The sequence below is a fragment of the Paralichthys olivaceus genome, chromosome 17 (assembly GCF_024713975.1).
Source record: "Paralichthys olivaceus isolate ysfri-2021 chromosome 17, ASM2471397v2, whole genome shotgun sequence".
Taxonomy (NCBI): Eukaryota; Metazoa; Chordata; class Actinopteri; order Pleuronectiformes; family Paralichthyidae; genus Paralichthys; species Paralichthys olivaceus.
This window is the reverse complement of record NC_091109.1, coordinates 605852-622387: the sequence shown is the minus strand read 5'-3', so window position 1 is coordinate 622387 and position 16536 is coordinate 605852. Positions and strand designations below refer to the sequence as shown.

General features: G+C 41.4%; 1 protein-coding gene across 4 annotated transcripts in view; it reads left to right on the top strand.

Moving 5' to 3' along the window:
- The window catches only part of cdh19 (cadherin 19, type 2), a 189531-nt gene that overhangs the window by 155686 nt on the left and 17309 nt on the right, over window positions 1-16536 (top strand). For 3 of the 4 annotated variants that reach the window (XM_069512937.1, XM_069512936.1, XM_069512938.1), the window contains 3 exons: window positions 13340-13719; window positions 13854-14148; window positions 15646-15765. In XM_069512937.1, coding sequence (XP_069369038.1) covers window positions 13474-13719; window positions 13854-14148; window positions 15646-15765 — 661 coding nt within the window. In that variant the 5' untranslated portion in view covers window positions 13340-13473. Of the gene's footprint in view, window positions 1-8806; window positions 8995-13339; window positions 13720-13853; window positions 14149-15645; window positions 15766-16536 lie in introns of those variants that run through there. The other variant, XM_069512935.1, reaches the window with a different exon arrangement.

The following is a 16536-nucleotide window of genomic DNA, read 5'->3' as shown; positions in this document are numbered from 1 at the left end:
TACAAAATATATAAATCCCCAAAAAGTTTCCTCTTACTTTCTTCTAAAAACTGAAACTGTATTGCCGTGGAAAGAGTATTGAGCTGAACTGCAGGAGATGTGCTCCCAAATGTTGTTTTCCTCTCCAGTCTAATGGAGATTCTGCTGTTACTGACACTGGGCCGTCAAGAAAAGAAATACCCCCCCTCTGCCTTCGCCCTGCGCAGACTTCCTCTGTTCTTATCAGCAGGAAGGAGATTGAAAGTTTCAAGTGGGTTTATCGCATCAATTGTCCAGACTGACATTCAGCGTTGAGCCTGGCGGCGGCGGCGTGGCCGGGGGAAGAGTCACTCTAATGTACAGCACACTTAAAGTAGCTGCGTCAAAGTGACTGTTAATGTGGAGGAAGTTTTATTATATGATCTAATTACTGTTCTGTAATTAAGAGGATGTTTTATTTTGGCAAAGTGTATTTTTTACAAATAAATAAGAGTATGTATGTAAACAAATACACAGTCACCGTGGCAACCATCTCATCTCTGATATCATGAAATATGACTTTTACTCTGTTGTCCGCTGCCTTTTCTATATAAAGAGAAAATTAAAAAAGTCATTTGTTTTGAAAAATAATTTTTAATAATTTCAGGTCTGCTGGTTCACAGACTATTTTAACACTTGCAGAGTTTAAGGTTTTGGTCTAAGTGGACATCGAGTTTTGTTGACGATGTTTTTGCTGTGATAGCTTGTGTGTTTGCGATAGATTAATCAACCATTAATTTAGGCAAAGTAAATGAACAAATAGAAATCACATTTTTTATTCATAGAACATTTTTGTTTGAATGAAACCAACAGTTGATGTCAAGGTTTTCGAGGTGTAAAGATGTGACAACGCTTATTTCGATTCGTTTTCCAATCTTCTCTACAGAGATGTTCAGCATCATAAAGTCTGACATTCTGCACATGATTGAATTTGAATCAGTTTGTGATTTATTTTGGTGCTTACGAAGTATAACGACTCTAAAAATGTAAAGGCAACAGGCGCCTGAGGGAAAGAAGGCCTGTGATGGAAATCGATTAGAGCGGCTTCAAACACAAAAACAGACACAAGCGTTTCACTAATGATGGTTTTACCTGCAACGTCAGAGCACGATGACCTGAGCGGGGCGACGGTGTGGTGAAGGCGAGGCCACTAAAAATAAAGTGTTCTTGTTTATGGCTGCGAGACAGGAAGAAATTATACTTTCACACTGTCCTGGTGTTTGAGCAGAGAGGAAACCAACAATATGTTAGAAATAAAAAAAAATCTAAATAAGCAGATCTGTGACACAAGGAAGCAAATGGATTTTGAAAGACCATTGTCTTCCACTTATTCAGGCTCAGGTTGTGGAGGTAGCTGCAGTAGGGTATTCCAGATGTTCCTTTCGCTAGCTGTGTTTTCCTGGAGGTGGGATATGTCGTAGGATCTACCATAAGTCGGCCCCCACTGGGTCTTTCCTATAATCCTCCACCGAAAGGTGTCCGGGAGGCTTCCTCACCAGTCTGTCTCAATTCGATGTGAAGGATCGGTGGCTCTACTCTAAAGGTTAAGGTTTGAACGTCGATCAATCTTTAACTTTGCTCGCCCGTCCATCTAGCAACCACAAGCACAATCATATTTAAACTCCTTTACTCGAGGCAGTAACTCACCTCGAACCAAGACAGAGCAATCCAGTGTAGTCATTAGTAAAACTGTTTTCATAATCATGGAGTTGACGTCTGTGTCTTCGGAGCACGAAGCAGATCTGTCCCTGCAGTTTTGTCAGTTTAGCCATTTACCTTAAAAAAAAAAAAAAAAAAGGAGTCTGGAACCAATTGAGTGACAGTGCAGCCTTCCAGCCAGAGAGTAACACACAAGTGTCCAATAAATCCCCCAAACTATTATAAAATATTAGCTAATCTTTTTACAATTCAGAATGACATGGATGGGGATTTTCTAACAGGTGCATTACTGCTGAAGTGCCTCGGGGTAGAGATTAGCTGCTGTGCCAATGCATGGCTGCAGTACTGAATGAATAATACCACGACTCGAGTATTACTGTGACTGGCTACAATGAACACGTATTCTGCTGCAATCTGAATGTCAATATTTAAACCTGAAGCTGTACATCCCCAGGACTTTTTTTCACCTCATATATATTTAGCAATGCTAGAATCTGTCCTAATCTATTAACTCATCATCCATCATAAACCATACAGCAACCAGAGGTAAACCTCTCTGCACCAACTCACGTGCACATTAACTACCTGCATGCTTCACTGTAATGCTGCTAGTTAATGCGCAGTGTGACATTCCATCACATTCCGAGGGGATCTGGGAGTCATGCTACATGTCACTCTGACAGGATTATTTGGTCATAAGCATAAATGAGGTAATGAGGTGATGTTTATTTGCATATAGAGTAATGAGGTGTGAACAGGTGAACTAAGAACTGTCCGTATCTGATAAGATCACTCGGGGACAGATGTTGATTACAGATCTTAACAAGGCCATAATCTTAAATTTACCCAAAGGGCTTTTGTTACACTTGAGCATTTTGTAAGACCACAATCCATCCTGACAACCTCCTGATGAGGAATGCAAACCCTTGCCTCTGAACCTTATCCAGCCAGTCACAAATTACTAAGGACACCAGTTCAGTTTCTAGGATACGATGCTTGTTTGAGATAAACAGAACAATAGCACTAGTGGAGGTCAAACACTCCTCAGGGAACCTTTAGATCGCTAACAGAAGGTAACTGATGCTTCGTGGTCCTCTTTGAAAAAGGGAGAAACATTTTGTTTCAGCTTTACAGAGCGACGACCAGAGGTTTAGGTAATATGGCTGCTGTCCATCTCCTAAACAAATGTCAACCTCTGACCACCGACTCTCAGAGGCCTTCACATACGTCCTTAATTTCCTAAAAAAATATACTTTAAACACTGTTCAGTTGCAAAGCACCAGTCCTCTAGCACAACGTGTTCCCTGATGGATCTCAGAAGCCCTTTTACCGAAAGACCTTGACGAACACTTCTAACTGCTCCGCCCAGCGACTGCTGCAATGTGGAACAGCTGTCTGCCAGCAATACCAGCAGAAATCACTCATTAATCACCTGTTTGTTTTAAATACTGCGGTGCCGAGGTGGCCAACAAGGTGCCGGCAATTTTATTCTTTCATTAGCGACTTATGATGATGATTACCTGGAGGGCGTTTGAAGGGGATATTCAGGGTTTTATACGATTCAGAGATTATCAACTCCATCCTGTGTTTAGAAAACAGAGGAAGTGCAGGGGGAGCAGCAGATAGGGAGCCTCTGTCGTAGCAAAGATCACAAAAAGAGTTGAGATGTTGACATCGTCCCTGTTGCCGTTATATAACACGTTCCTGTCGCAGGTCTTACACTTTTGTTCGTGTCCCCAGAGGTGGCTGCTTTCCCACAAACTCAAGGTAGAGGACATTGTCGGGACACGGCAGCTTATACATGTTAATGTTGCCTTTTTCCTATTCCACTCCTGTTAGATTGATGGCTCAGCAGTAGTTCCCATTGATCAATCGGACACAATCTGCGTCTGAAATGAACCCAGGCCAGGGGGATTGTGCATTCTTCCAGGGGAACCTCATCCCTTAGGGTATGACAACGTGGAGCAGCGGATCGATTGTTTTCAACTTATTTGTGTAAATACTTTGTAACCTTGCCGATTTATCATCTGCCTTTCTTTGCCACTGGGTGAGAAAACTACAATAGATATCAGCCGGCTCGCTGACGAGGGCCTGGCTTGTAATTTTCCTCTTTGCGGTCAAGTCTGTGGAAGGATTATAGGAATGATGAGAATTAATTATGCATTTCATCAGCATGATGGATACCACACGTTCAACTCAAAACTATATTTCCCCCGAGAACAGAGAGAGGTCTGCTCATTTCTTGAGCACCTCCTTTGAGAGATGCTGTCAGTTCTCACTCTCTGAAGATAAAACTTGGCTGACATTAAATAGAAAAACAGAGATATGACTCCACGGTGGCACGCGTAGGTGGCTTTACTTATTGTCAACTAGAGTACTTAACAGGGCAATGACAAATCTAAGTAAACGTGCGTTATATTTGTAAGTAAACAGACATCAGAGGATTCTCACACCTCAGTATTTAAAAACAACCTTGACTTTTACTTTGTGACGTTATTCCTTATATTAAGATACTAATGTATTAGTACATATATTCTGTGGCCACTTTACACCTTAAAAAGGTTGGATGTTGTATTAGTATTTTCAAATTACTGCATGTTTATTGTTTTGCAGTAGTAGCATCAGCGCCTTAAAGTACAGAAACTGGAAAATTAAATCGACGTGGACTTTGACCTTTTAGATTGGTCCATGTCCCCTCCACTAACATGGGGGAGGTTGGTTGTAAAACCTTTACTGCAGCCAGCCAGGTGTGGATAATCATGATGATGAAAATGATGAAGACGGATGACATGACAGCTCCGTGAGAGTGAAGCCAAATCATTTGGATATTTTCAGACACAGAGGAAGCAGACACACACACACACACACACACACACACACACACACACACACAGTCAGTTTAGAGTGCACACATGAAGTGGATAAAGTAAAATAAAAACTTTTTGTTTTTTACTTTTCCAGAAGTATGTGAAAAAAGTTTTTTGGGCCAGTGTACTTCACGTGATGTGCGGCCACAATCACTTTACTATAAATGCTGCAACAAACACTGGCAAAAGTATGAATCACAGCTACAGCTAATTCAGCGATTTGCTTTGCTGTTGTTGCTGAGTCATTCTATTATTGACCCAGAACCTGAAAACCCAATTTTAAACAATGCACCTTTTTTCTTTCCTCACTGAAAAGCACTGAGGTATTCCCGGTTACCTCCCCGCCTGAGATTTAATGTCTTTCAGACTATTTTATAAAAGAACTAGAAATTTTCTTACACCAGTTGTTCATCTTTTCTGCAGTTTCAAACCCTTTCGAGCTGAAAAAGTGCTTCAACTGTGAGTCACGTAATGTTGCCTACGGGAAAAATGAACGGGACTTTCATTTGATTTAGAATAGTGCTTTAACTGGGAGGCAAATGTATGAGGGTACATTTTCAGCAGATTACCAGCCAATCAGAAGTAAATTGAAATTGCCAATGCGGTTCACTTCTAATACAGAAAGTTAAAGATATAATGTGTTATAATCTTTTAGTAAAATATTTAAAAACTTCTAGACTTATGTTACATATTTTCTTGAGTTATATACTTATGCAAAATGTATTTTAACAATGTTCAAACTCAGAGAAATTAACTATTTAGATCGAGGTAACGGGACGTTCCATTTTGGCCTCCATGAATTACATCATATCGTTTTGTTTCCTTCCATCATTCAAACTGGCTCGTAATGGTTGGGATTATTTTGTCAAACATGATTTGTGCCTGAGTCATATTCAAGTTACATATTGTACCTTAAATGTGTTGCACAAAACACTCCAACACTAAACTATAAGTAGATCAAAATGCACTTGATATTGCACCTTGGGCTTTATTTTATGAACCCGCAACCACTTTAAATGTTGGTGTAAACAAAATGCTGCTGTCTGGTTCCAGGAGATTTCCCTCGATGCCCAGCAGAGCAGAGTCAGTGTTCATTTGTGGCAGATTCATGGAGGATCAGGGAAACGTCTCACAAGTAATCGTCCAGCATCTGGTCCACAGTTGGCTGCCAGCCACCAGTCAGCTGTCCGAGCTGTTGCTTCAAACAAAAAAACTTTCCGACCAAAACATCAGGTGAATAAGTTCATCAATGGAACTTTTCTTTTGTGACCCCATTCTCATCCCCTCCATCAGCCCAGACATTTTACAAATGCACGGTGTCATGTGGAGGAGGCAGGCGCTGCGAAAAGCCGCTGATGCCTCCTGTCGAATAAAGAGATCCACCTCAGGCAGCGTCAGCTCCGTCCTTATTTGTCATAAGTGTCCGCTGTTTCCCATGGCTAAAGACAAAGGCCAAGGAACGTATGAGGAACATGCATTTTTAATGTGACATCCTCATCAAATTCACCACAGTGGACTGAGCAGAATGCCAAGGACGCTTTATTCTCCCTCCAATTACAGTGAGGCATCGCAACAATATGAATGGAAGCCGTGAAGGGCACATCTGCCTCTAACATGACGGAGCCAGAACCGCTCAGTGCTTCATCTCTCGTGAGCGCGAACCCGTGAACTTTATATCGACGTAGGTTTAATGTTTGATTAGAAAATAACTAGTTTTTCATTGACATATTCAAAAGCGCTCCTCAGAAATGCAGAGCAGAGGATAGAGATGTGAAAAACAAATCATCAGTTTAATGTCAGAGCCACATTATCTTCTCTCGGTGCCTCCTGTGAGGAGAATGATGTCTTCACTGATAGTGAGTAACACAGCACATAAGCAGGCGCTATATCACCATTACAGCTTACATTATTTATACAACCTGACATCCCGCTGAATGCGGATTTGACCAGACTCACCTTTATCTTGTTGCAAATATGCTGACCATTACGCTGTGCCCATTATTCGACGGGCCTGAAATGTCAGCAGAGACTGAGAGATAGTGGGATTCGTTGCTTCGCTGCTCACCAAGAAGAAGAGAATGGAAATGTAAATAATTTTTACCGGCGCTAAACTACACCTTTCATCTCTGATATTCTTCTTGCAGTGGTGGGTCCACACTCCATCATTATAATGAGGGAGGCTCAATTAGACAAGGTCTACAATGGGGGTTTTAAATGTCACAGTGCAGGTCCTGACATTTCTCTGTTTGATATGTAATCAGAATGGGAGCAGTGGAGTTCACAGCTAGAACTATTCTCAACTTCCAAAATAACAAATTCCACTCTGTCCAAAAGCTGAGCGAAGGCTGCTGCCGTCACTTTGGAGACATTTACAGCCGACAGTGTTAGCCAGGCCCCTCTCAGCGCTTTCTAATGATCGAATCAATTAGCTTTGTTAAGGATTGTACAGTAATTAGCCCTCGGAGGTCAGAATGTTTACGAGAAGCATGTAATGAATCCTCTTTGGGTTTTTTCCCAAAAGGTTATTTGGTTGTCAAATCAAAAATGAGTCGAGGATGACAAACGTTTAACTCATTAAAATTGGAGTTACCGTGATAATTAGCAGCAGGGCTGTGTAGTGGAGGGTAAATGTACGTTTGTATTCGGCGCAAATCAAAACATAGCATTTACTCCATGTGCCTTTAAGTATTCTTTACATTTAAACCAGCCTCTCTCACAGTTTGAGTGTTGTTGCTTTTACATTGACCCTAATTCAGCTGAAAACTGATAATTAAAAGTAAGAAACTTTTGCTGAATGCTAAGGGCACATCACTTGTTGGGACTTTTTTCCATGAGTGGCGAGTCCCCAGTTTGATTCCCAGCCAGCAATACCATTTACTGCATGCTCCCCACTCTCTGTCCGCACATTACCTGTCTGTCTTCACTATGCCTGTCAAATTACGATCATAACATATTCTCAAAAATTAATTTCCAAACCCAGCTGCATTAAAGGGTAGCTATAGAAGCTATTTCAATAGTTACTCTCATTTGTTGACATAGTAAACTAGAAGGGTATAGAACGGGATCGTCCCTGACTCGCACCACATCCTTCCACCAAGTTTTTTTTGCTCCTCTGATTCTGGTCCCTTTTCATTGTGCGTATTCACAATTGTACTTGTGTTTCACTTTCCACGGAAAATCTAATGAATTCTGTCCAGGCCCCCACTGACAGGATCTCTGACACTCGCGGACGCTGTAAGATTGCGACATGGTTGGATCGGTTAAAAACAGATATCAGTTAGAAAGATGTGGAAACAATAACTCATCTCCCATCTCAGAGCAGCTTTATGCCTCATTAAGAATCGGTTATCGCCTGTTTGCAAGCATCTTGTAATTCACTCCTCCTTCCAGGCTTCTGTCTCTTGAAGCTCGGCTGACGACCAGACGTTGCATCGATCATTTCTGTCAGTTCTGGGCGTGGCTGCGTGTGTTCTATTGACAAAGGCTGGGGTTTGTTAAGTGGATAGAGGAGCAGGATTTGTTGGACAGTTTTCACATTGAGTATTATGAACAATCCTGGGATCACTATCGAAATCCAGATAAATTGAAACCTGTTTAAATAATTGTTTTGTTTGGGTTGCTGTCAGTAATGCCGAGGTAGTTGGAAGTCAGTCATAGTTTTTCCTCTGTAAGTCGTGCGATTTGTCTTTAAATACAAATTAATCATAAAGCAATTTTTATTCGATTCAGCTTATCGAACCTAAAGACCTTATATCGACTCCAATGTCAGCTTTTGTTTTACAACAACCCCGATCACCAGTGGATGTAAACAACTGGGAGAAAGTGAACGAAAAACAACATCTTGAGTGATTTTGCAACTCCGTGTCATGACAGGTCAATTTTTAAATGTGACCATACCAGGACGAGGCGCGCAGGAACGGCCCTCTCCCTCAGCTTGAATGTCAAAAAACAGACTGTTGCCGTCGTCTCGGTGCAGAAATAGTGGCCTTACAGTGGATGAATTACCATCCCCTCCGAGCTCCAGCTCCGCTCTAACAAATGCTGGATTGTTCACAAAACACGGGGAGGGGGAAAAAAAAAGAAAAACCAGCGAGCAAACGGATAGAAATCCATTTGTAAGTCTGCGTTGTGACTATTTGCATGGTGATGAAGGCCCCGAGTGTTCGTCAGTATTCAGATGCGAGGCCCAGACAATAGAGCCTGTGTTTGTTCTTTCCCGGGAAGTTTGAGGAGGACAGGGGAGAAGAAGAAAAGGGGAGGTCGTAAGTGGAGGGGATTACGCATTGTGAGAACCACGCACATTCGCTTCTGCTATTGTGGTGACTGAATTGCTTTCCAGTACCAGGGTATTTAGTTAGGCAGATTGTGTTTCCTTACACCCCACGATGATCTCCCTTGATGGCGGCTGGTGATAAGTGGCTTGGGGGGGACAGCAGAATCTCACAAACAGGTGGGTGTGGCAGTGGATGGTACACATCCTATTTGAGATGATCTTTTGTCAGGAGATGATTGATGTGATTTTATCCAGGATAGGATGTAAAGAGGAACGCAGACAGGAATACGAGAGGTTCTCAGCGACAGAAAGGCTGAGAATTCATAATAACAGAATGCAATCAATTCCAAATGAGTCCACGGTTCTTTGTGATTGTCACAGCGAGGAGTCGGCGAATTTTCTTGCATCTTTTAAAATGGATGCTGGCATTTCCTCAGCAGTGTGCCTTCTAAAATAACCATCAGAGATGTTTCACTGCGCTAAAGAAACACTTTCAAGTGGATTTAATGAAGTGCAATAAGATGATGTGGTTGAGAGAAACTTTTTGGATCGTTGTGGCCTCGGTATTGATAATCTGACTGTTCACACACACTTTATACTTCCGCTGTTGTGTAGCTGACCTGTGTACTGGCCTGTGTTGTGTAGCAACAAGCTTTCAGTGCATTTTAAAATTGTAGTTTAGAGATTATTTGAAATGTGGCATGGTGAAATATATATTATTTATAGTTTCATTGCCTCTCCTAAAGTGGGGGTTTCACTCTTGACACAGCAGAAGAAACTCAGTGTATGACGAGAGAACCCAGCCTGGGAGAGACAGCTCAAGGGTTTCTGCTAAAAGTCAGAACAGTTCAAATCTGAAAATCTAATTTGAGGATTTTAAATACATCAGGTGTTAAATTGAATTCACTATGGTCTTTAATGTACCTTGTTGTATTGTGGTGATTTTTTCCAGATATCGTCCATGTGTGATACTCTTTGAACCTTGTTGTGGAACTTCTTTCATCATAATTAAGTCTTTACAGATAATTGCCTGCTGTAGTTTACATCCACTCATCTTATGTTATTATTTTAATTCTTAATAACTTTGGCAGCATCAGTTAATTGTTTTCCACCAAAAGAAGAAAAAAGAAATAATAGGCTCTTGCTGATAAATGTCAGTGGAAATCTGTGACACTGCTAAACGCTAATAATTTCCACTTGTGCTCGTAACAAAATTGAACAAATTACTTGCTAACAAGTACAAGACGACTTGACGTTCCCCTGTCGTTCTTGGACTCGTTTGACGTCCTGAATTAAGGAACATAAACTACATGCCAGTGTAATTGTTCTGTGGAGCTGAACAGTAAACATGATGGGCTCCCAAATGACCAATTAAGGACATTTTGTCTTGGTGGGGTGATCTTAAAGAAGTGATGCTTAGCTGATGTTTGGTTTTTTTTCCCCAAGGTTGTAAATCGCTGTAGTTAACTGAGAGGTCTGGGTGAATATTTATCATTCAGCTTTATATTTTCCCCTTTTTCCTTTTATTTTTTTCAGTACGACCGAGTCAGATGATTAATGCGAGAAAAACAACGTAATTAATGTTCATGTAAAGTCGGCATTACTAAGCCGTTAGTGTCCGCAGGTCACGACATCGACGTGTCATCCAGAATGTCGAGTGGAAGCTGCTTTTTCTTTATTACCGCGTTTCAACATTTGCGTTGGCACACGAGACGCATTTTAATAGCATCCTGAAAACCATTACTGCACCAGAGCGACGTTTTATTAGCTGAAACACACCAGCATATAGGAAAATAATGTGATCGTCTCAGCGCATCTAGTGCTCAACATTGTGAGACTGCAGCTCATTGTCATTCTGTCATGTGGCGGAGCAGCGTACTGTACATGCAGGCTACAGGAGGTCTGCAGGAAATGGGAGGAAGGCCTATTAGGGGTAATGAATGGCTGTCAGCCACGGGGCACTCTGCATGTACTGCATGTCATCGAGAGATGAGGGTCTCTTGAAAGGAGAAAATTGACCACAGAGCTCATTTTTTGGTTGTTTTTAATATTCTCCTTCTCTTGATTTTTCCCTCAGAACCCATATACAACTGTAAGTTATGGACACACACTTGTATTTTACCTGCTTCCTGGCTCCTTTGCTATTTACAGAACTGGAGCTGGCGTACCCATTATTTTCCCCGAATTTCATCACTTCTCGCTAGAAAGGCCCATCTTGTTAAATTGGCACCTAAACATCTGTTGACCTGTGCACTATTCCAGCCACATCAGTAAATCCTCGTACCCCCGGGAGGTTGTTTTATTTTTATTTTTTTTCTCAAGCAGACTCCTTGGCATGTTGGCAGCTGAGCCGTTGCTCAGAGTAACATCATTGAGGGCTGTTGTCTAGGTTTTGGCTCAGGGTGTTCAGTTTGGGCGCGTGCTTGGCAGCCGCATGAAAGACCATAACAGCTCACGATTCACTGGCCACTAATTGGAATGTCACTCCGCAATGCATGGAGATATGAATCCGCTCCGTAAAGACTTACATAAGCACAAACACCTACTCTCATTCATGTGCTGTATCGAAATTGAATTAAGAAATGAAAGCTCTCATCAGTAATTGATTTTACCAGCTCGTTACAAAATGGATCCTGACAACTAATTCACTTTCACAAGATTAAACATGAACATTATGAGCTGTTGAAGCATTAATACTGCGACTGCTATAACTGCCAAAACAACTTCCAGCACTATTCTCTATATTTAAAATTTCCACCGGGACCACCCAGACTAAAAGTGCATGCACTCGTGTTCCTATGCAGCAGTTTGGATGTAAACGTACACAGTATGCAGATATTACAGCGTCACAAATCAAAAAAACTATTAAGATGGTTTGTTGTAGTGAAACATCATTCAGAGGTTCAAGACAAACACGACTGTGCTGCAAATATTCTTTCAGCTTTTATAAATTCGGAAATTATCCACCGCTTTATGGTTGGTGATAAATAGGAGGCATCCATTTTGAGGATGCTTTGAAGATGTGACTGTGGAAACATTTACCTGTCTTGTACTTTAGATGTATTAGTACACTCAAATCAGAGTTATCAGAATCTTGAAATGCAGTCCTCCCCTATTTGCTCATGCTATGGGTGGCTGATGTATTGATTCTTCACAGGGGCTTTGTTTGTAATTTGATAATGTTGTGAACTACATTGTTGAACGTAAGATGAATTCGACTGATTTATTACAAACTGTCCCAAAACTATTGATTAAGTTCCTTTATTTGTCTTCACTTATGATATTTTTGTTCTAAAAGGCGCTCGTTTATCAGATGAAATCATTAATTGGACTCAGACTCAATGAATGGCTTTTACCATCCAAACTGTTAAGTTATGTTGTAAAAAAACAAAACATATTTCAGAGTGATAAAGTTTGTTTGCACCTCCAAAGTCAGATATGGTCACCACGCCCCATACGTCCATTTGTGTATGTGAAAGTCCTGCTAATTTAATTTGCACAAAGTTAAAAATGGGTGGTAACAATACACAACATTTAGTCCACATATTAAATAGAAAGTAAGTTCAACTCTGTAGATTCTAGTATCGTCAGAGCCAATCCATTGTGTTTGTGTGGTCCCACCTCATCCTCTGCCTCGCTTGACTTTCATTGTCCTCACACTCTTGACCCTGATCCTGCTGCACATTGTAATTGGTGCATCGATTTGACTCATAGTTTGTCAGAGGCATGTGTGTCTCTGTTTTCCATGTCTGGGGAGACATTGATCTAATTAGAAGTCTTCATTAGTCAGCTGCAGAGTGCAGCGTCATGCTTAAGGAATGGTGTTGGGGCGCTGCTTCCCCTTTGTGAGACACAATGCGAGGCCTTGTCTGTATTCAAAACAAAGGGCTGATTTTTCGACCTCCTCTGCAAGACCGCGGAATGCAAAAACGAAAAAAAAGGAACAAAGCCTTTGTTTTGTTTGTTTTTTTATTGCCAATGTGATTTTTGATTGGCCTTGTGATTGAATTGTTAGAATTCTGAATTTCTGTTCAACACAACTAGATAGAAAAAGACCACGTCATGATACAGAGCTGTTGTTTTCAGTCTTTTCGTCAGACTAACCTGCAGCTCTGCTGGACGAGCTTCATTCTCTCGTTAACACCAACTTGCAATTTTGAGTTTAAACACTATTCATTATCGAAGCTGACATTATTAATTTCTGTTCACAATTTCACACCATTAATTGTCAAAGTTCATACGTGTACTGATATCAACCACTGATCCATTAGCCTGCTTTTAGCTCAATAATTCAGCTGTGTATTCATTACTTTACTGAACTATTTAAGCAGTTTATTCTATATTAAGTAGTATTTATATCTTACATCTAAATGGTTATTATGTTAACGTTACTGTTTGAAAGGATTATTCATTTTGTTTAGCTAATCATCATCAGATTTCAATTTCCTCATTCTGAAACGTCTGTGCACTGCTGGACATTTCTCACTGCAGCAATTACTTGAATTCTTAACTTTTATTTCAGGGACATGAGCGTGCATACAGACAGCATCATAACAACATGGAATACAGCTCTGCAGGGATCATGGACGACTGCGTGGTTGAGTGAAGAATTGGTAACACTGGACCGCTGACACCTCCATCTACTGTCCACTAACCATGGGAAGCGCAGAAGAAATGCACGGATGGACAGTTAAAATGAGCACGCCGGGCGTTTTGGCTGTAGTGACGTTCTTTTCTATGCTTCCTGGCGGGGTGCTCAGCGATATGAGATGTACTCAGGGTCTGGAAGCCCAACAATTTGCCCAGGGGTCCACTCATCTGCACCGTCGCCTGAAGAGAGGCTGGATCTGGAAACAGCTGTTTGTCCCAGAGGAAGATCCCACTCCTCGTGTTATTGGCCAGGTACTGCTTCAGATTGAATGTCCTCCATGTCCTTGATGTGGTACTTCACTTTGAAAAATCTTGTTTTCTCGGTGCCACAGGAAACTATGTTTAAAGAATAAAGCTTTTGTGTGCTCCCTCTCCTCTTTCTGCAGCTCAAATCTGATTCCGACCGAGGCGAGTTTTCTATCAAGTACATATTATCAGGGGAAGGCGCCGGAGATGTGTTTGAGATAGATGAGTATTCTGGTGAGATCCGGACTCTGAAGAAGCTTGATCGTGAGGAGAAGGCTTTTTACATCCTTCAAGCCCAGGCTATCAACAGGAGGTCCAACGAGCCAGAGGAGCCCCAGTCAGAGTTTATCATCCAGGTGCAAGACATCAATGACAATGTCCCCCAGTTCCAGAATGAACCATATGTGTCCAGCATCCCCGAGATGTGTCCAACTGGTATGTCTGAGAGAAAAGTTTCCCTTGAACACTGCACACTGAACACACAGGCACGTAGAGACACATTTAAAGCTCCAGTTCACTCAAATCCCCCAAAACGCAGAGAGATATCTGTCTATTAGATTTCTACCTTCACCCCAATCCAGCAGAGACGAACAAAATTTAATTTGTGGAACACAGCAGTAAAAAATGACATGTTTAAATATTCAACAGCGACATGTCCTTCCAACGTCCTGTTCTCCGAATAATCCGCAGGCCTGGCTCCCTGTAAACAGCTTTCAGTGGAACTAAATCGTAGATGAATAAATGGTCCTCAGTATAACCCGTTCAAAGGAAGGTCTGTGATTTACAGAGAGTATTTCCATTTCTCATATTGATAAGATGAGGCACTCTTGATTCTTTTACAGTCGTGCTAACAGTGAGTGGCAACGTCGGTCATAAGTCAGAAACTTTAGTTTAGACTTGAGTATTTATGTATCCCGACAATAGTTAGATGAGATGTCATTACATTTAGTGCAGAAATTACTGTTCTGAGGGTTTTAATGATGTAGGAAGATGTGGTACAAGCACACAACGTCATCTTTTAAGATTTAAATGTCTACGTCCTACAGAGACGTTTATTCATGGAAACAATGGATTGTTTTTGTGACTAAATATTTCAACTTTTTTCTTTCTGGGATTTTATTTCCTTTATTAGCTTTATACTTTTCAAATGTAGAATCCCTTAACTTAAATCTTGACTGAAGACAATAAACTAAAGGTTATATGAATGTCTGTCATCTGTCCCCGTTCAGGAAGTCAAAAGTATTAGATTCCATATCTTCAGTGGCTTGGATGCCTTTATGGCTAACTTTCTTAAATAATGTTATTATAACCACTGCCCTTTTCATACCACAAACATTACCATTTCAATTTATATGTAATCTGCTTTCGCAGCATTACATCTCACTTGTAATAAATCATAATGCATTTGACTCAGTAAGGGAGAGTGAGAGGGGAAGGCTGGAGCGCAGGCGAATGAGAATAAGAAACACTGCAGTAAATCCCCGCCTGTGTGAAAGACAGAGCTCCCTCTGGGAACAAGAAACCACGAATGAGATAGATGAGAAAAAGGGAGAGAGAGATACTGTGCGGAGCAAGGTGAGGAGAAGGATATGGTCAGCGGAGGAAAGGGGAGTAAATGTGAGAGATAGGGAGGTAAAACTGCATCAGAGTGTGAAGGAGAGAAACAAGGGTCAGGTGGAAATAGAGACGGAGATATCGCTACAGGGCTGAAGAGGTTGTCACACACACCTGCACTGCCATTGCTGCTCCCCCCCCCCCCCCCTTCCCTCTTTTGTCAACATCCCTCTCCGGTCCCCCTCCCCCTGCGCCAGACAGACAAACCCTGCGGGACTGTGGCATAATCACTTTATTTCCCCCGTGGACTGGAACTGCAGCCTGAGCTAACTCCAACTGTGTGACCCCCCTCCCTCCCCCTCCCCCTCCACTCCACAGGGACCAGAGTGGCCCAGGTGACAGCCACAGATGCTGATGATCCCCTGTTCGGAAACAACGCCAAGCTCATCTACTCCATCCTGCAGGGGGAGCCCTACTTCTCCGTGGAGCCAAAGACGGGTAGCTCCGACAGCCGAGGACGAGCTTAGTTTGAACTGCTTGCACAAATCTCTGAGAAAACACAGCTCGGGTTATTTAGAGGACACACACACTAGATTTGATTGTGCAGGAATAAAGTTACGATTTAATATAAGTTCAGAAATATTTGCAGTATGTGGTTATTGAGGCATGAAAACTTGTCTCGTCGAGTTTTCTTCACAAACCGAACAAATTCCCTCGATGACTAAATGTCTGACAATTGATATTGACAAATTGCATCTATTTATATAAACTGCTAAAATAAAAAAACACAATATAAGTTTTCTATGTGATTCAGAGGTCAGTTGCAGCTCCTCCCACACACACTGTGGACCTGAACTGTGGAAAAGTTGGGGGAGGCCATTCCTGACACAAATCTGACTTTTTAGGGAGACACATGTTGGTTTTGATTGAAGGGTCGACAGCAGTTGACTCGGAAACTCCACAAGTAGTAGTTGTAGCTCGTGGCTACAGTTAACCTGCGAGGAAGAGGAGTCATTCTATTGTCAATAAATCCCATGGATCCAAAATCAGACAAAAACTATTACACTCACAAATATAGTTTTGTGTAATTAGAGTCTGAGAAACACTGTAAAACTGTTTAACCATCAAACTTTACAGATTCATAATACTGATTCAATGTGTTTTAATGGGATATTAAGCCTGGGGATAAATGTATTGGTTTCTGGTTACGATATTAAACATTTTAAGATTGAGGGGTTTTGCTTTTTTAGTGATTTAAAGAGACACTAT